This window comes from Bufo gargarizans, chromosome 1 (assembly GCF_014858855.1).
Source record: "Bufo gargarizans isolate SCDJY-AF-19 chromosome 1, ASM1485885v1, whole genome shotgun sequence".
NCBI classification, from domain to species: Eukaryota; Metazoa; Chordata; class Amphibia; order Anura; family Bufonidae; genus Bufo; species Bufo gargarizans.
In genome coordinates, this window is record NC_058080.1 from 119,640,885 (window position 1) to 119,662,010 (window position 21,126).

Here is a 21,126-nt window from a genome sequence, read left to right on the forward strand (position 1 = left end):
AATGGAGCCTTACAGGGGAGGGGGGGGAGGGGTGATCACTAACAGGGGGGTGATCAGGGAGTCTATATGGGGTGATCAGTGGTTCATAAGGGGTTAATAAGTGACGGGGGGGGGGGGTAGTGTAGTGGTGTTTGGTGCTACTTTACTGAGCTACCTGTGTACTCTGGTGGTCGATCCAAGCAAAAGGGACCACCAGAGGACCAGGTTTATTAGACGCTGTTATCAAAACAGCGTCTAATATACACCTGTTAGGGGTTTAAAAAAAAAAAAAAAAAAACAACAACAACCTCTCCAGCCTGCCAGCGAACGATCGCCGCTGGCAGGCTGGAGATCCACTCGCTTACCTTCCGAGCCTGTGTGCGCGCGTTCACAGGAAATCACGGCTCTCGCGAGATGACGTGTATATGCGTCGCTGAGCGCAGAGCTGCCACCTCCGGACCGCAGATCTGCGTTAGGCGGTCCGGAGGCGGTTAAATAACTATTTCCCCCCCTTAGGGGCCAGAACCTGGGATCTTTTTCATCCCTTGTCCTATTTACCCTGATAAAGCTCTATTAGAGTGAATAGGACCTCACACTGTCCCTGCTTCCCTGTGCATAGTACACACAGCAGCAGTGAGCAGACTATGGCAGCCAGGGCTTCAAGTAGCGTCCTGGCTGCCATGGTAACTGATTGGAGCCCCAGGATTACACAGAACTGCCACCAATGAGGGGGGGAGGGGACCCTGTGGCCACTGCCACCAAGGATTTTAATGGGGGTGGAGGGCGCATTGCACCACCAATGATAATTACCCCCTTAATACAGGAGGCGGGTACTGGCAGCAGATTAGCGGCAGTGGATACGATACCGGGACAAAAGTATCGATTGGGTATTGAAATTTCAATACCCGCAACAACCCTATTCCATTACATGGGCTGCCATCTCTGAGACCAGTTTTGTAAATATTCTCAGGGCCATTGAAAACACAAAGTGTAATAAGTGGAGTTGAAAATGCCTCAATCGCCCCTGAAATCTCAGTGCCACTCAGAGGTATTTCTGGTGTTCTGGAAAAATAGTAAGATGGTAACAGGCATCCTTGATGTCCAATACCACCATAAAACAGTCCTTGTAGAGGAGTTCCACTACTGATTTTATTGTCTCCATCTTGACCAGTCTGTATTGTAGATATCTGTTTAGAGACCATGGACCAGATTTATCATTAGCTCAAGTCAGAATAATGGCGTGAAAGTCGCAATAAAATGCGCAAACGCTAAAACTGCGCACAAATTTGCGACTTTTTTCTGCTCTGCACTATGCTTGCCAGTTTTCTGAAAGTGGCGTGTTTTCTTATGTAAATAAATCTCTAGAGATTTACTATTGGGACTATTTAAAAAGTCACAAAAAAAAAGTGCAATTTCACTCCAGTGAGGACCATGCTTATGTTATGAGACTTTTTAATAGAACATGCAACTTTTTCGTAAAGATGTGCGACTTTTGTAAAGCTGCTTACTGCCGGATAAACTGCTACCGTCAAACCACATTTATTACAGTCTTAAAGGGCCGATCATAAATCTGACTTGGCTAAAACTGACTTTAGCCATATGTTAAAGTGGAGTGAGCCGTCAGAGTAATGATAAATCTGTCCCTTTAGATTTATAATCGTTCTGTATTCTCCGCTTTTTTTTTTTATACCAAAAAGGGAGTGGAATAGTATCTTGTACCTTCTTCTCTTTCTGGACATGGAACAAGCGCTCCCTTCTGAAGAGGCCTGAACTGAGCGTCCTACTTTGGTTACTCTGAACTTTTCTGGAGGGGAATATTTTAAATCTATTCTGAATCCCTCTTTTAATGATCGAAGGATCCAGGTGGGGTTTGTTATTTTTGTCCAGGCTGGGAGTAAATTATTTAATCTTCCTCCCACCCTGGCGTCATTGTGGATTATCTTTTCTGGCAGTAGCTGAGGGCTGATTTCTGAACAAAAAATTCCTAGCTCTGAAAAATTTCCACTTATCGTTCTCTCTCTCCCCCCCCCCCCCCCCCCGGGCTTTTTGTCCCCCTAGCCTTAAACCGCCTGCCGTCTTGAAAAGAAAAAAAAAAAAAAAAATCTGTCTGCGAAAGGAAAGAGTAAAGGATGATGGAAAACCCTTCTATCTCCTGCTTCCTCTAGGTTATCGTCTAAGGTTGAGCCAAAAAAGGTATTTAGGCTCACATGGGATGCTACAAAAAAGTGACTTTTAGAGGCTACATCACCTGACCAATTTTGCAGCCATAATGCTCAACGAGCAGAATTAGCCATAGATGAGGCCTTAGCAAAATAGTCTAACAGCATCAGCCCAAAAATCTGCTGCTTTAGAGATGACCTAATGGGATTCTAATAAAACCTCCAGAAATAAATTATTCCTGATCTGAGCCTCCATTTAATCCACAGAATTTGTGCTCTCACCGTACAAGTAGAAGCGATATTAGGTTTAAATGCTGTGCCATCGGACTCCCAAGTTCTTCTTAAAAAACTATCCGCCTTCCTATCCATCGCGTCCTTCAGTTGACCGAGCTCCTCAAAAGGCAGTGAGGATCTACACAAGACTTTGGCTATGGGGACATTGATTTTAGGGGCTTTATCCCATAAAGAGCACTCGCCTTCAAAAGGGATATTTTCTCTAAAGAACCTGGGATGAAACTGCGCTTATCCAGATGTTTCCATTCCCTGTTAAACATGGATCATAGCCTCGATATTTTTATGGATAAAAAAAAAAATATATTTTGTTTGTAGCCCCTCAAACGATGTCCTGTATAGATTGGATAGACTTCAGCATCTTCAAAATTATGGCTTCTCTAACAAGCTGATCTACATCTTGAATGAAGCTGTATCTTTTCTGCTTTCTAGGAATTCATCAGAACCTTGCAAAGTTAAAGCAGACTTTTCTCTAGAACAGGCATCCTCAAACTGCGGCCTTCCAGCTGTTGCAAAACTACAACTCCCAGCATGCCCGAACAGCCTACAGCAGGGCATTGTGGGAGTTGTAGTTTTACAACAGCTGGAGGGCCGCAGTTTGAGAATGCCTGCTCTAGAACCTCTGTCTATGGTGACGGTGTTCTTTTCTAGATAGCAAGGTACTATTGACTTCTTCCCTAATCATTTCCTTCATGCAGCCAACCATACCCGGGGATTCTTCAGCAATGGTATTTTCAATGCATGCTCTAAATAACTATTTAGTATAAGCGGAATCTAGCTTTGTTTTACAGAGGCCACATTCTTTATGGTGCGCTTTAGCAGTCGCTTTTTTAGGTTTAGATAAAAAAAAAAAAAAAAAAAAAAAATCCAAGAAAATTTTAAACACAAACACACGGCCAGGATAAAATAACAATCCCCCCAAAAAGTCCATTACATTGAAGATAGACCTATACCCTCATTCATGCCACAGGTGCAGGGGTAACTGGGTCTCTTGGGTTCTCCCCAGAGCTCTCCATACTGGGATATCTCTTACGGCCTTGGATCTGGAAGAACCCCGCAAAGATCCTAAGGCAGGCTTGAACTGGGCTGAAGAATGCTCTGAATCCAGCATGGGACGCCAGGATTACCTGATTAGCGCTTCCTCTTATGTATCGGGCGCTCCTCTTATGTGAAATTCAGTCATTTCTCCAGAAAAAAAAAAATGTAATAAATAAATATTCTAGATCAAGAGTTACAGGCCGCGATGAGTCCATTCCAGTGGAATATTTCAATCTGCACATCATAATCTAATAACTGAAGATAAGACAGTCACCATTTCCCAGTTGTATCAGGCTCTTCCATTAATCTAAAAGATATACTGGATTGCAAGCTATAATGCTCAGTGACAGAAAGAAAATTAACAAAATCCACAAGGAATAATCATACAAGTTTATTAGCAACATATTAAAGAATACAAAAAGTAGTAAAATCCAACACAATTAAAGACATATTAGAGGGAATAGAGAGTAAAGGGCTTGACCCATCCCACACATTGACGGCACACTGCTACAATATTGGTGGGAGCTGCACCTCTCTTTAGAACGGGGCTCCCAAAGCAAAAAGGGGAGAGCTCCACATTCTTCATTCATTTCTATGGGAGTTCCGAAAAGAGCCAAGCGAGTGCAATCTGACGTTGGTGGCATTTCCTAGCAACGAGCCCAACCCTTTAAGAACAGATCTACCCAAAATCCCAGAAATCTATGCCTTGTACACCTAATAAAAACATTTAAAAATAGGATATACTTTTTACAGAGAGAAGACTACAGACAAGTCAGTCCAGAGAATGCCAAGTAAAGAAGCAATACTAGTACCATCACTGCAGCCAAGTAACAAAACCATTTGTCACATCTTTAGGCCTGTCAGTAGGTGGAACAGAACTGTTAAGCAAGTATTTACTGGTCTTTAGAGACATTTCTTCATCACCAGAAGTAACTTTTCATTGGTTGTCATCGAAACGATTCTACAAGTCTTCAGGAGTCCTCCTGGTGTTATTGATTGAATCAAAGTCAATGACTATTTTTTTCATCTTTGGTACAAAATTCCTTAAAATATAAAATATATAGGTTAGTTATGTGCTGAAACGTGCTTTCCATCAGTCGAATGAGAAGAGAAAGGAGGAGGGAGAGGAATACATTGCTTAGACTTCATGCTCTCTCCAGAGAAGCCAATTATAGTGCCCCATGCAGAGAGAATCCTTAGAAGGGGTAGACTGAAACAAAAAGACACATGGAGTTGCTGAGGCTGTGTGTTTTTCAGCTAACGGAGATCATAAATTATCAGGAAAAGAAAACATTTCTAACAACTGAGCTCCAGGACTTGGTTTCATTCCTAAAGTTTTTTTCCTTTTGTGCAACATGACATGCGCCTTCCCTATTCTCTTTGCTGAAGTTAAATTAAAGGGTTTCTCCGGGAATTAAAAAATTTAAATACTTATTATATAATAAGTATATTCACAAATGGGTTTTATTACTTAGAATGGCTTGTTTTGTCTAGGAAGCAGTCATTAGGAGAAATAAAATGGCCTCCGTCCTATCAGTATACACAAAACCTGTCCTAATCACACAGGACGACAAGTTACTTCACCACAATGAGCCATAGAGAGTTGCCTCAACTCCTCTCTGCTCGACAGGAATCACGATTCTAAATATAGGTGAATTTCTGTGGGAATTGAGAAGATGAGGAGACATGAGTGAAGGGCGAGGTGTGGCTAATGAGCAGCAACACTTGTATGCAGTCTCCATTACCACAGACCCACATTACCAGTCTGCCCTGTCCGTCTTCTCCAAGTCATGTCTCCCCATGAACTAAATTCCTCAAAGAGTCAGCTAAAGTTCTTATCTGTATTCACGATCATAATCCCCAACAAGTAGGAGAGGAGGAGGAGGAGGAGGCAGCTCTTTACCTCAGTGTTGTAAATTAACTTGTCCTCATGTGTGATCAGGACAGGTTTTGTATGAACTAATGGGACAGCGGCCATTTTGTTTCCCCCCGATTGCTCCCCAGACAAAACGAGCCATTATAACTCATGAAAGGAATTTAAGAATATATTTATAATAAAGTAATATTTAACCAGTTACATTTTCTTAATTCTCGGAGAACCCCTTTAAGTATACTTGTGTAAAAAAAAAAAAAAAAAAAAGTTGGCCTTCAATGCAATAAACTGATAGTCTGATCTGTTCTCACGTATCCCCAGGGGCTTAACAATCAGTCGCAGAGGGTGCGACCACAACCGGCGGAGGGAGAGGGCCCACTGCACTTACATGTAATGGGAGCACTCAGACGGGGCCCAAGCATGAAGTATAGTGACAATACCGGGTCCCATCAGAGAGCTCTTAAAACATGTACAATGGGGGTTGCAGAGGTAGTGGGGCATGTGCTCACCCAGCAGTTCTCGTCACTGCCGGGGGTGGGGGGGGGGTCTAGTCTCCAGAGTGAAGCAGAGAGCCGCCTTCGCTCCCTGCTTCACTTTTCTTCTGAGCTCCAGGGCACCCCCTTCTCGCCGCACATGGCACAGCTGGCTGTGGGAGGAACGCTTAAAGGGCTTCTGTCACCCCACTAAACCTTTCTTTCTTTCTTGCTTACTTATAATCCCTACACTGCGATTTATGGCTACATGATCTAATCAATCATTTTGGTCCTGTAGATTTTGTTAAAAACATGCTTTTAAAATATGCAAATTACCTTGCTACCAGCAAGTAGGGCGGCTACTTGCTGGTAGCAGCCGCATCCTCCGATCCTAAAGACGCCCCCTCCGCTTTGTGATTGACAGAGCCAGGGAACGGAATCGTTCTCTGCTGGTCCTGCCTGTTTGCATTCAAAATCTGGCGCCTGCGCCGCGGCCGTACCAGTCTTCAATCGCCGCAGGCGCACTGAGAGGCGGCCGCTCGCTCGGCCGCTCCATCCTCAATGCGCCTGCGTCGGGTGTAGATGTGACGTCATCAGCGCAGGCGCATTGAGGATGGAGCGGCCGATCGAGCAAAGTTTGCACTGGGGCCCATAACACTAGTTACACCACTGCGTATACCCTCTATAAAACAATCAAACACACAGTAAATGGCTAAGTTTAAGCCCTTTGACAAGGGCAGATCAATCATAAGGACGCTCATTTCTGATCATGGGCTCTTGTTAGCATGGCAGCGATCAGCCAACAAACAAGCAAATGCTTGCGTCAGCTTATGCCATTTCTTTACATAGTCTTTAGGTCACTATTGTCGGCAGCACACTCCCTAATGACACAAATGTGCTGCCGACAACGAATAAATGATATGGGAACTGAAGGCTCATATTAACGATGGCACATTTAACATGCAGTTTGCAGCAGCCCAATCTGGTCTGAAACTGGCCTGTGTACAAGGCCCCTTAGGGTCTATTCGTATCTCATTTGTACACATCAATGTTAGACTTCAGGGGTATTTCCCAATGCAAGGCTCCAAAATCTCTATAAGTATACAGCGTGGTATGCCTACACAGTGGAATATATCATAGCCTTCCATTAGAGATATACATTAATGGAATGTGAGGAAGATTAGGGATTTTTTTTTAATTTTTTTTTTAAATAGGGGTCAAAAAGAAATCAGATTTTGCACTGTACTGAATTGTAAACAAAATGAGGGGGGGGGGGGGGGGGAAATAAATAAAAAATAAATAAATATTTTTCTACACATTCCTCCTGTCACTGACAAGTCACCAGACTAATCCTTCAGTGTTTACAGGATTAGGCTGAATGCACATGGCCGTGAGCGGACCGTGGTATCCCGGCCTGGCATCCTGCTGACAGCAGGAGCGCATGGCGTCATTGGTTGCTATGACGCCGTGCGCTTCATGCCGCCGCTGCACTACAGTAATACACTCCTATAGATCATACGAGTGTATTACTGTAGTGCAGCGGCAGCATGAAGCGCACGGCATCATAGCAACCAATGACGCCATGCGCTCCTGCTGTCAGCAGGATGCCAGGCCGGGCTACCACAGAACGATCACGGCCGTGTGCATTCGGCCTTACACAGTCATTTTACAACTATGCAATATACAGTCTGACAAACTTCAGTTATCATAGTAAACAGTATAGAAAAACATTTTGGTCTTACGTGTATTTGATCCCAGCAAGATCAAGCAGGCGTCTTGAAGCTTTCATTTCTGGAGTGTCATGATACTTGTCTGACATGTATATCACATCTTTAATACCTATGAATACATTCATTTCAGGAGACAAGAAGCCTAAAGATCATCAGTACATTTATCACTTAAAACAAACCAGCAACTAGAGGGGGCTTAACACCTTCCTGCTGTACACAATTTTTTTTTTCTACTCCCAGTTTTCACATAGGGAAAACTTGTCTTTACATGTAGCCTTATGAGGGCTTTTTGTGCCCATTTAACAGGGGTTGTCTCATCAGCCAGTGGCATTTATCATGTAGAGAAAGTTAATGCAAGCCCCTTACTAATGTATTATTATCCTTTGTTGGCTGGATTCATTTTTCCATCACATTATACACTGCTCGTTTCCATGGTTACGACCACCCTGCAATCCATCACTGGTGGTCGTGCTTGCTCACTATAAAAAAAAATTAATAATTTATAAGAATGACCACCACTGACTGATTGCAGGGTGGTCTGTAACCATGGAAACAAGCAGTGTATGATAGGGATCAACCGATTATCGGCCGATATTCAGGATTTTTACCGGTATCGGCATCTATTTTGCCGATATTCCGATAGCGTATGGGGAACACAGATTGCGCTGCCGACAGCGATCTCCGTGTTCCCCTTAGCAGCACAGGGGAGAAGGAAGCAGTGTCTCCCTCCCCCTGTGCTGCTGCTGCCGCCAATGAAAGGACAGGGGACAAGAGAAGGGGAGGGGCTGTGGCCACTGCGCCACCAATGAAGAGAAATCTCTCATTTATTCATATACAGGAGGCGGGAGCTGGCTGCGCAGTATCACATAGCCGGCTCCCGACCTCTGAGCGGTAGCTGCGATCCGCGGTAGTTAACCCCTCAGGTGCCGCGGATCGTAGCTACCGCTCAGAGGTCGGGAGCCAGCTATGTGATTCTGCAGCCAGCTCCCGCCTCCTGTATATGAATGAGAGATTTATCTTCATTGGTGGTGCAGTGAGCCCCCCCACCTCAGTATTAAAATCATAGGTGGCGCAGTGCGCCCCCCCACCCATGCCCCCCCCCCAGGATCCCCTCTACCCTGCTCCTCCGATCGGAGCCCCAGCAGTGTAATGCTGGGGCTCCGATCGGTTACCATGGCAGCCAGGACGCTATTGAAGCCCTGGATGCCATAGTAAGCTCCATGCTGCTGTGTGCACAAAGCACAGAGCAGCAGGGACAGTGTGAGCTCCTATTCACCCTGATAGATCTCTATCAGGGTGAATAGGACAAGGGTTCTAGTCCCTAAGGGGGCTAAAAGTTATAAAAAAAAAAAAAAAAAAAATCTATATCGGTCGATCCCTAGTGTATAATGTGATGGAAAAATGAATCCAGCCAGCAAAGGAGGCAATATGGATAACAACAACATATTAGTAAGTGCCTTGTAAATAAATGCTATTTGCTGAAGTGAGACAACCCCTTTAATGGCACCATTTAAAGGGAGTCTGTCATCAGCATTTCACGTTTTTAACCCTTCCCATAGCTTTCTAGCATGCTTACAGTTAATAAAAACGTTACCTTTAGCATCAATCCGGGACTTTTAAAAACAGTCAAAAAACATCTTTGCAACATATGCAAATAAGGGCTCGCAAGTGCACCTACGAGGGGCGGCGTTACCCTTGTAGGTGCCCTGCTATCTCAGCCCCCCCCCCCCCTTCCTTCCCTCCGCCTGCCCATCCTTTCCCTCTGACCGCCTATCTACTAGCTTGTTTCGCCGAGATCCCCGAGTCAGTCAGCCGGCGCATGCGCACTGCGATGCCCATTCCTTGTACGGCATCAAGGTAATTAATGCGCATGCGCCGGCTTTGCGCCGTTAGCCGGCGCATTAATTATTGTGATGCCGTACAAGGAATGGGCATCGCAGTGCGCATGCGCCGGCTGACTGACTCGGGGATCTCGGCGAAACAAGTTAGTAGATAGGCGGTCAGAGGGAAAGTGTATGTGTACGATTTAGTGGTTCTCTTACTTTAAGGCTATTCACATTACTTAGATACCAAAACTGGTAGCAACATGGATCTGATCTACAGGTGCATCTCAATAAATTAGCACATCGAATTTTTTTTTTACTACAGAAAAAAAAAAAAAAAAAAAAAAAAAAAAAAGTGAAACTCAGATTCATTTCATAAAGAGTGATCTATAATCAAGTGTTTATTTTAATGTTGAAGATTGTGGCTTACAACCAATGAAAACCGAGATGTTAGTACCTAAAAAAAATTAGAACATTGTGAAAGAGGTCAATATTGTAGACTCATGGTGTCACATTCTAATCAACATAAAACACCTTAACCCCTTAGCGACCAAGCCTGTTTGGGCCTTTATGACCAAGCGTTTTTCTTCCTCCACCCCCCCCCATCATCGCTTTCCAAGAGCTAACTTTTATTTTTCCGTCTATATAGCTTTATGAGGGCTTGTGTTTTTGCGGGACAAGTTGTTTTTAATGAAGCTATTTTGGGGTACACATAACGTTAATTAAGTTATTAACTCTTTCTGGGAGCAATACTGCCACTGCATTTTTAAGTTATAAATTTAACGGCGTTCATTTTCCAGTATACATAACATATCTTTATTTTCTGGGTCAGTACGATTACAGTGATACCATATATAATTTTTTTAAGCTTTACTACTTTCTTCGCAATAAAACCCTTTTTAAAAAAAAAAAAAAAAAAAAAAAGATTTATCATTGCCGCTTCCCATAACTTTTCTTTTTTATGGAGTTGTGTGAGGGCTTGAATTTTGCGGGACGACTTATTTTTCATTGGTCTTGTTTTGGAGTAAATGGAGCTTTTTGATAGCTTGTTATTACGCTTTTTTTCTGTGGCAACCAAGAACAAATGAGCAATTCTGTGTCTTAACGGCATTCACCGTAGGGGATAATTTATGTAATATTTATGTAGTCCGGGTCATTATGGACATGGCAATACCAAACATATGGGGGAGATTTTTTTTGCAATTTTTTTTCATTGAAAACCCACAAGGGGACTATAACAGTATCTTGATTACATTTTAAAAGCAATTATCTATATAGTGCACTACATTTTAATGGCAATGCTATTTTAACACTGACCATAAGGCTGCGCCAGAGAGGCGCAGCCTGCTGGAAATCACTGCAGCCAGGCTCGTGGCCCTCATCGGAAGCCAGGTAGGCGTCACACACATCAGCACCCTGCGATCGCATTTCCGGGGTGCTGAATGGAGACAGAGGGAGTCCACTCCCTTTCATCTGGCAAAAATTTCTAAAACAAGTATCATGATATGTACAGCGGCACCCAGGGATCTCACTGCACTTACTATTATACCTGGGTGCTGCTCCGTTCTCCCGCTATGACCTCAGGCATCTTCGGGGACTTTGTTACTGGGCGGAGACTGCCCCTGTTCTCCTGGGTGTCTCCTTCTCCCAGGCTGTAGCGATGGCCAATCGCAGCGCTCACAGCCAGGGAGTTTTTTCTCTCCCAGGCTGTGAGCTCTGCGATTGGCCAGCGCTACAGCCTGGGAGAAGGAGACGCACGGTAGAACAAGGGTAGTCTCTGCCCAGTATAACCAAGTCCCCAAAGGACATAGCGGGAGGACAGAGCAGCGTCCAGGGATAAGAGTAAGTGCAGTGAGATACCTGGGCGCCGCTGTACATATGATACTTGTTTCAGAATTTTTTGCCAGATGAAAGGTCCTCTTTTATATTATCATTGCGCCGCCGCCGCCCCCCCCCCCCCCCCCCCCCCCCAATATTAAAATCATTGGTGGCACAGTGCACCCCCTCAACTTCCCCCCAGTATTAAAATCATTGGTGACAGTGGCCACAGGGTCCCCTCATTAGTGGCAGTTCCGATCGGAGGCCCAGCTCCTGGGGCTCTGATCAGTTACCATGGCAGTCAGGATGCTACTGAAGCCCTGGCTGCCATGGTGAGCTTCCTGCTGCTGTGTGTACTATGCAAAGGGCAGCAGGGAGAGTGAGGTCCTATTCACCCTAATAGAGCGCTATGAGGGAGAATAGGACAAGACATACATACATACATACATACATACATACATACACACACACCCCCACGTCAGAAGAGTCCAAACTACTAGTAAAATATAAAATAAAATCCCATGCGCGAGTGCCGTAACAAACAAAACCTGTGCGATTCACCTTTTTTAGTCACCAACCCCCACAAAAAAATAGGGTCGAACTGTTCTATTACAGGCCAGACGTTACATAAAATTCAGAATGCATGCAGCTTTTTGGGGAGTTTTATTTTTTCGCAAGGTATCGAATGGTATCAAGTATTGCAATACTTTATGGTATCGAAACAACCCTAGTTCGGGTTATCCAAGAATTCTGTTACCACGGAATACAAGTTATGGTCTGTGGTAGCGGAATCCAAAACGTTATTGTTACATAACCTGAACCTTGTACGCCGAACTGGAAAACAGAAGTTCGCTCAACACTACTACTGACTTGACAGTCAGACACCCTCCACAAAGAGGGTAAGCCACAAAATATCATTGCTAAAAAAGCTGGCTGTTCACAGGATACTGTATCCAAGCATTTTAATGGAACGTTGAGGAAGAAAGAGCGTGCTAGAAAAAAGCGCACAACCAACAGGGATAACTGTGGCTTTGAACGGATTGTGAAGAAAAGGCCATTCAAGAATTTGGGAGAGAGTCACAAAAAGAGGACTATGGCTGGAGTTAGTGCTTCAAGAGCCACTACACACAGAAGTATCCAAGACACAGGCTACAACTGTCCCATTCCTTGTATCAAGCTACTCATGACCCATTGACAAAATCAGAGAGAAAAAAAACAAAAAAAAACAAAAAACACTGGACTGTTGCTCAGTGGTCCAAAAAGGCCTGTTTTCAGATGAAAGTAAATTTAGCATTTCATTTGGTAACCAATGTCCCAGAGTCTGGAGCAAGAGTGGAAGGGCGCACAGTCCAAGTTGCTTGAGGTCTAGTATGAAATGTCCACAGTTTGAGGAGCCATGCCATCTGCTGGTGTTTGTTCACCGTGTTATATCAAGTACAAAGTCAGTGCAGTCATCTACTTTAGAGTACTTCAAGCTTCTCTCTGCTGACAAGCTTTATGGAGATACTGATTTCACTTTCCAGCTGGACTTGCCAAAAAATACCAATACCTGGTTTAATAACCTGGTGTCACTGTGCATGACTGGCCGGCAAACGCCTGACCTAAACCGCATGTGGAATCTGAAGAAGTATTGTCAAGAGCAAGACTAAAGACACCAACAATGCAGATGAGCTGAAGGCCGCTATCAAAGCAACCTTGGCTTCCATAACACCTCAGCAGTGCCACAGACTGATCGCCTCCATGCCACTCCATATTGATGCAGTTAGGGTCCATTCACATGTCCGTAACATGTTTTGCGAATCCACGGATCTGCAAAACACGGACACTGCAATGGTAATGTGTGTTCTGCATTTTGCGGACCGCACATCGCCGCCACTAATAGAATATGCCTATTCTTGTCCGCAATTTCACTTTGCAGGATAAATACTTTTAAATATATCAGGCATGGTAATACCAATTAGGTTTAGGTACATTAGGAAAAAGGGAGTTTTAGGGTACTTTCACACTTGCGGCAGAACTGATCCGACAGGCTGTTCACCCTGTCGGATCAGTCCTTCCGCCTTGCCGCCCCCATCGACTATGATGGGGACAGGGCGGCGCTCCAGCGCAGTACGGCAGTTCGTGGTGAGAGGCCACTGGACTAAGAAATCAGACATGCAGGACTTTTAGTCCGTGGCCCTTCGCTGTGCACTGCCCTGCTGCGCTGGAGCTCCGCCCCCATTATAGTCAATGGGGACGGAGCAGCAGTCCTGCCGCAAGTGTGAAAGTAGCCTTACATATATAAGGAAACAAAAAAAAAAAAAAAAAAAAAAAAAGTTTTTTTTTTTTAGTCCCCCTAGGAAAGTTGAACATGCAATGTTAGATCATTTATACTACAGAATGAAATAATTATTACTGTCAATAAAGCTTGTGAGGTCTTCCTATAAAGCCCTGCTTTAATAGAAATACAATTGCAGGCCTGGGAGACCCACAAGTCTGCCATAACAACCAATTGGGACCCCACAATTTAACTGCACAAGGATGGGGGGAGGCAATCTGAGAAGAGATGGATCCACCCTATCCTATCTACTCAGATGCTGCTCCTGCCATCTGCTGCAGCATCTGAGGGATGAAATAATCAGAATTATGTCTGGTCGCCGCGGGCAGGTGTTTGCGTTACAAGTGGAGAAACCTTTAGCGGGTGAGCCATGCCATCTTTAGGCCTCCTGCACACAACAGTTTTTATTTTCTCCTTTTTCCCCCCGTTTACGGTCGGTTTTTTGCATTCCGTATACGGAACCATTTATTTCAATGGTTCCGCCCAAAAAAAAAATAATAATGTACTCCGTATGCATTCCGTTTCTGTTGAAAACTAGAACTTGTACTATTATTGCCTGCAAATCATGTTCCGTGGCTCCATCAAATTAAAAAAAATAAAAAACACACCATACGATCGTGTGCAGGAGGCCTTAGTCTGTAAGTCTCTGCACTTGTGAAAACTCTGAGATAACCCCCTTTTTTTCCCTTGACTAGTATGGCTGCTTAATCCATTTTTAAGTTTATTTTTCACAAAAACGTATATAAAAAAAGTATGTCAATGGCAGGGAGTAGCTGCTCTTGAGTATTACTGCGTTCAATGTGTAATGCATTAGTTGTCCTGTGGTGGCACTGCAGGAGTATTGTACTGATCCTAGGTCCCAGTAGCAGTTCAGATTAGACAGGCACACCAGCATTGTGTCAGGAGACTAACAAAACGTCACTGTCCAAAGTAGCAAGCTCTTTACAGCATAAGCCAATGGGCACTTTCAGCGGCCCACAAACCGCACTCTTGGGGCTCTGCATACTGCTTTCTCAAACTAGCTGTACTGGTCGAGCGGGCAGTGAAGTGAGGAAACCTGTGCATCCTGCAACGCTCCGATCCACCACCTGCTTTGATAACAAGGTATGCGTCTACACTGCATCACAGTGATCAAAGAGGGAATTCCCATTTGCGTTTCCCTTTAGGATAACATTGCACTCAGGTGCGCCAATTTTGTTACAGAAATTTTCATGACAGATTTCTGCAAGTTCCACTCTGATCATCTGATGAATAGAAAATTTTCAATGCGCTTGCGACCAAAACAACCCAGAAGGAACAAATTTTCAGTAGCTGAAATCTCTGCAAAATTAAAAATTAATAAATAAAAAAATCTGCCGCGTGTGACTGCATATAAGGGTTAAGCTTCAGAGGGGAGGATTTTCCAATGGCTTTAGTTAGCGGAGAGCAGCAGCTGTGAGTAGCACATCCAAGTGTGTACCCACTGTGACAATGAATGGATTCAACTTGGGGCCACTCCTGAGGACATTGCCAAGGAGGCTGGAAGAAGGCAGGGACTGCAGAGAGTGGAAACGAACATCGAAAAGTACTCCTGCAGCCGTGACTAACGGGAGAGGGAAGAGCGGACATCCTGTTCTAATGGGCACAGTGGAAGGGTCTAGGCAATCATGGCACAAGCTTTCTGCAAACTCCTGCCTAACCTATACTATTATGGCATGGATCATGTCTCTTCTCAAGTAATCTATAAATCACAATGCTATGTAGAATTTAATAAAAAAATAAAACAGAATGACTTACCTGCCTGAATGATGAGCTTAGCGCATTCATTACATGGAAATAGAGCTATGTACATGGTGCAGCCTTTGACATCGGCAGAGTTTTTGTTCATAATGGCATTCAGTTCTGCATGACAAACTAGAGGGAAAGAAAGTTACTATACAGTTACCACGAAAAATGGGATTAAAAATAAAATTTAAAAAAGTTAACTACTTGCTGACCTCAGAGACCACAGCTGCACAATTAGCATGTAGCAAGTCAGTGACTGCAGGGCTCCCCATAGAGAAGGCAAGTCGTTTTGTTTTTACCATCTTTACCTTCCCGATTGCTACATACACGGTGCTTAATGTGCACTGTGTATACTGATCAGTGAAGCTGCATCGTGCATTCTGCTTCGGTCCCAGGAGCAGAGTGACTGCGCAAGTTGCTGGGTCTAAGCAAATCCAAATCAGCTCTGCATTAAGGTTTATACTGATGTACAACCTCTCTCGGGGGCTGTATTCTCCCTGTAAAGGGGTTACTATGTCAGCACCAGTTAAATCTTAAAAATAAATACAAAAAACTGATATCTGTCAGACATGGGAGAAACGTCCTATTGCTTCAGTGGCTGAGCTCACAATGGCATCTGTATATCAGCGCTAGAATACAACCCGATACACTTGCCAATATCCTCACTCCTGTTTGGCTGTCAGGTTGACTGCAAACCATTGTAGGCAAGCCCACCAGCCGGGATCCTCACTAGTGTACCGAATTTTAAATGGAAAAAAAATTGTCATCCATGAAGTCCTCTGTAAAATTAATGATCAAATCAAGTGAGATTTTGATCTTTCTTCTGAACACAATTGGAGCCCTGTGTGGAGATATAGGATGCAGGCTTATGTGTGGTTTCACTGAAAGGGCTACATTTGGACAGCAGTGTCAGCCACTGTCAATTGTTTTAGGTGCCATCTGTACTTGCATTAGTTCTTTTCTGCCAGCTGCTCTATTCTACCCAAATCACTGACTGCTATGCAAGTTCTGGCCCCCTGTCAAGGAACATGACTAGGTACAGGTAAAAAACAAGTCTCATTACAGGCTACACACTGAATGGCCAAATGGAAAAAAAAGGCATGATTGTAAGTAGACCATTGCTATTCTAGAAAGGGAAGAAGAAAAAAAAAAAAAAAAAAAAAAAGAGGACTTTCAGCTCCATAGAAACGAATGGGACCTCCGCTAAACTGTGAAAAATGACAGAATGGACGCGGATGCACACAACGGTCGTGTGCATGAGGCCTTAGACTTGCCATGAGGATTAAAGAAACGAAAAGAACTGCTTTTTACCCATCCTTTCCTCTGGTAAAGCTTTTTTCTTATCTGCTGCCTTCTCTAATATTTTGTATTCTACAGGATGGAACACATACTCCCAGAAAAGGAAGAATATAACTTGCCCTTAGTGGTTACGACTTGATTCATAGTGCTCTCCTAGCTAAACTATATAAATCTCTAGCCACAAACCAAAAACATATTTGACAGGCGTCTACCCAAAAAAAAAAAAAAAAAAAAAAGAAAAAGCATTACTTAAAAGGAGAACTAAGTCAATAATGTATTTTCCAGAAGTTTGATTTTTAAAGAGGTGATCTTTCAGCTCAAGAATCCAAAGAGATATAGACCAGGCAACAGAAGTCATCACTATGTTAGCCTTAAAACCACAGAAGAACCTTTCCATTCCATAGGGTCAATTGAGAAGACTTGTCAAATGGCAAAGAGGTTTTGTTTTTTTAACCAGATCTGCCACAATTCTCTGTTTTAGGAAAAGCAATCAATTTAGATTCAGTACGGTTAAAATAAAAATAGACTTCTAACTCTATAAACCCCCCCAGTCTTCTTTCCCGAGCTAACTAGTCATCCAGAATCATGTGTTGAACAGCCTCATTGATAGGTAAAAATCTCGACTTCTTTACTTGAAAGCCCCCAAACATTTTTGTCCTGTACAGTATGAGGTTTTTGCACCTCAATTCCCATGGCAGATCTCAAGTAAGGAATCCATTTCCTCTAAAGTAGTAATTCTTTTATCCTCCCCAGATAACAAGTCATCATTATAATACAGTCTGGAAATAAAGGCTCCATCCTCCATATCATCTGAGTTAGATGAAGATAAAACAGCAATTGTAGGTCACTTAAAGGGTTGAACACTAGGACTGGGGGCCCTAGAGATGCCAGGGAAGATCGGCTAAGGCTACTTTCACACTTGCGCTTGATCGGATCCGTTCTGAACGGATCCGCTCATATTAATGCAGACGGAGGCTCCGTTCAGTACGGATCCGTCTGCATTAATAACTTAGAAAAATTTCTAAGTTCGCAAGTAGCCTGAGCGGATCCGTTCAGACTTTCAATGTAAAAGTCAATGGGGGACGGATCCGCTTGAAAATTGAGCCATATGGGCTCATCTTCAAGCGGATCCGTTCCCATTGACTTACATTGTAAGTCTGAACGGATCCACACGCCTCCGCACGGCCAGGCGGCCAGCTGAACGCTGCAAGCAGCAGCAAAAACAAAACAAAAACAAATCAGTGACCAATATAGCCACCTTTCTTTGCAAGGACACTCAAAAGCCTGCCATCCATGGATTCTGTCAGTGTTTTCATCTGTTCACCATCAACATTGCGTGCAGCAGCAACCACAGCCTCCCAGACACTGTTCAGAGAGGTGTACTGTTTTCCCTCCTTGTAAATCTCACATTTGATGATGGACCACAGGTTCTCAATGGGGTTCAGATCAGGTGAACAAGGAGGCCATGTCATTAGATTTTCTTCTTTTATACCCTTTCTTGCCAGCCACGCTGTGGAGTACTTGGACACGTGTGATGGAGCATTGTCCTGCATGAAAATCATGTTTTTCTTGAAGGATGCAGACTTCTTCCTGTACCACTGCTTGAAAAAGGTAAAAAAAAAAAAAAAAAAAAAAAAAAATCACAGAACTATATAGTGGCCAATATGGGGGAACTGCCCAAGCCCCAAACACAGTAGCGCGTTTCTCATTGGGGCGAGCAGTCCCACATGTGGACCACAAAAATACAGTGGCAAGTATGGGGGAGCTGCTCAAACCCCAAACACTGTAGCGTGTTTCTCATTGGGGGAGCAATCCCACCGCATTTGGACCTCAGCAAACGACCATCCCGAGCAATTAATGCGTACAAAGGAGGACGCCAGCGCGGTCCACATGCACCACAGAAGCATCCTACACAGACTGGAGCATTGTGCGGATGAAAATACAATTATATAAATCACTGAAAAAAGTTGCACCAAACGGATATATCACTGACTATACTAGCTGCTCATACAAGCAGATATTAAAAGCTGAGACTTTTGCCAAGATATTCCTGTCAGGAAGATATCGGAGCCCATCATGCACTTGCATTAGTTGTCCTGCTATGCGGTTGTGTGGAAGCTTGGCTGTGAGCTGGATTTCATCACCTTCAGACCGTGTTCACACCATGGTTAGTGCACCAGAGTTAGCGCAGTGGTAGGACCCCTTGCCATGCTGAGTGACCGTGACGTGGTGCATGATGGGCTCCGATATCTTCCTGACAGGAATATATTGGCAAAAGTCTCAGCTTTTAATATCTGCTTGTATGACCAGCTAGTATAGTCAGTGATATATCCGTTTGGTGCAACTTTTTTCAGTGCTTGAAGAAGGTGTCTTCCAGAAACTGGCAGTAGGACTGGGAGTTGAGCTTGACTCCATCCTCAACCCGAAAAGGCCCCACAAGCTCATCTTTGATGATACCAGCCCAAACCAGTACTCCACCTCCACCTTGCTGGCGTCTAAGTCGGACTGGAGCTCTCTGCCCTTTACCAATCCAGCCACGGGCCCATCCATCTGGCCCATCAAGACTCACTCTCATTTCATCAGTCCATAAAACCTTAGAAAAATCAGTCTTGAGATATTTCTTGGCCCAGTCTTGACGTTTCAGCTTGTGTGTCTTGTTCAGTGGTGGTCGTCTTTCAGCCTTTCTTACCTTGGCCATGTCTCTGAGTATTGCACACCTTGTGCTTTTGGGCATTCCAGTGATGTTGCAGCTCTGAAATATGGCATCTTGGCAGCTGCACGCTTGACTTTTCTCAGTTCATGGGCAGTTATTTTGCGCCTTGGTTTTTCCACACGCTTCTTGCGACCCTGTTGACTATTTTGAATGAAACGCTTGATTGTTCGATGATCACGCTTCAGAAGCTTTGCCATTTTAAGAGTGCTGCATCCCTCTGCACTATTTTTGACTTTTCTGAGCCTGTCAAGTCCTTCTTTTGACCCATTTTGCCAAAGGAAAGGAAGTTGCCTAATAATTATGCACATCTGATATAGGGTGTTGATGTCATTAGACCACACCCCTTCTCATTACAGAGATGCACATCACCTAATATGCTTAATTGGTAGTAGGCTTTCGAGCCTATACAGCTTGGAGTAAGACAACATGCATAAAGAGGATGATGTGGTCAAAATACTCATTTGCCTAATAATTCTGCACTCCCTGTATAGCCCTTACAAAAGCTTATTATAAAGATTGACCCTTTTTTTTGAAGACATATTGAACATTTTAGACTTCTTGAGGGAGAGATTTTATTTTCATGACTATGAAAATTGTTGATTCACACTGAAGGCATCAAAACTATAAATTAACACATGTGGAATTATATACTTATATAAAATGTCATATTCTAGGTTCTTTAAAGTAGCCACCTTTTGCTTTGATTACTGCTTTGCACACTCTTGATGAGCTTCAAGAGGTAGTCACCTGAAACGGTTTTCACTTCACAGGTGTGCCCTGTCAGGTTTAATAAGTGGGATTTCTTGCCTTATAAATGGGGTTGGGACCATCAGTTGCGTTGTGGAGAAGTCAGGTGGATACACAGCTGATAGTCCTACTGAATAGACTGTTAGAATTTGTATAATGGCAAGAAAAAAAAAAAAAAAAAAAAAAAAAAAAAGCAGCTAAGAAAAACGAGTGGCCATCATTACTTTAAGAAATGAAGGTCAGTCAGTCCGAAAAATTGGGGACACTTTCAAAGTTTTCCCAAGTGCAGTCACAAAAACCATCAAGCGCTACAAAGAAACTGGCTCACAGGCGGACCGGCCCAGGAAAGGAAGACCAAGAGTCACCTCTGCTGCGGAGGATAAGTTCATCTGAGTCACCAGCCTCAGAAATTGCAGGTTAACAGCAGCTCAGATTAGAGACCAGGTCAATGCCACACAGAGTTCTAGCAGCAGACACATCTCTAGAACAACTGTTAAGAGGAGACTGTGTGACTCAGGCCTTCATGGTAGAATATCTGCTAGGAAACCACTGCTTAAAGGACAGGCAACAAGAAGAAGAGACTTGTTTGGGCTAAAGAACACAAGGAATGGACATTAGACCAGTGGAAATCTGTGCTTTGGTCTGAAGAGTCCAAATTTGAGATCTTTTGGTTCCAACCACCGTGTCTGCGCGATGCAGAAAAGGTCAACGGATGGACTCTACATGCCTGGTTCCCACCGTGAAGCATGGAGGTGTGATGGTGTGGGGGTGCTTTGCTGGTGACACTGTTGGGGATTTATTCAAAATTGAAGGCATACTGAACCAGCATTGCTACCACAGCATCTTGCAGCGGCATGCTATTCCATCCGGTTTGCGTTTAGTTGGACCATCATTTATTTTTCAACAGGACAAAGCCCTTACACAGCCTGGAGGTGTGTTTGGGGTCAATTTGACCATGAAGGAGAGTGATGGCGTGCTGCGCCAGATGACCTGGCCTCCACAGTCACCGGACCTGAACCCAATCGAGATGGTTTGGGGTGAGCTGGACCGCAGAGTGAAGGCAAAAGGCCCAACAAGTGCTAAGCATCTCTGGGAAATCCTT

At 43.9% G+C, this 21,126-nt stretch overlaps 1 protein-coding gene across 4 annotated transcripts in view; it reads right to left on the bottom strand.

Annotated features, from left to right (window-relative positions):
- Nucleotides 1-3,836: 3,836 nt before the first annotated feature.
- DCTD (dCMP deaminase) overlaps nt 3,837-21,126 on the bottom strand; it is an 82,063-nt gene continuing 64,773 nt past the window's right edge. For all 4 annotated transcript variants that reach the window (XM_044288512.1, XM_044288431.1, XM_044288520.1 and 1 more), the window contains 3 exons: nt 15,278-15,394; nt 7,556-7,652; nt 3,837-4,510 (listed from right to left, as the gene is read on the bottom strand). In XM_044288512.1, coding sequence (XP_044144447.1) covers nt 4,429-4,510; nt 7,556-7,652; nt 15,278-15,394 — 296 coding nt within the window. In that variant the 3' untranslated portion in view covers nt 3,837-4,428. The remainder of the gene's footprint in view (nt 4,511-7,555; nt 7,653-15,277; nt 15,395-21,126) is intronic.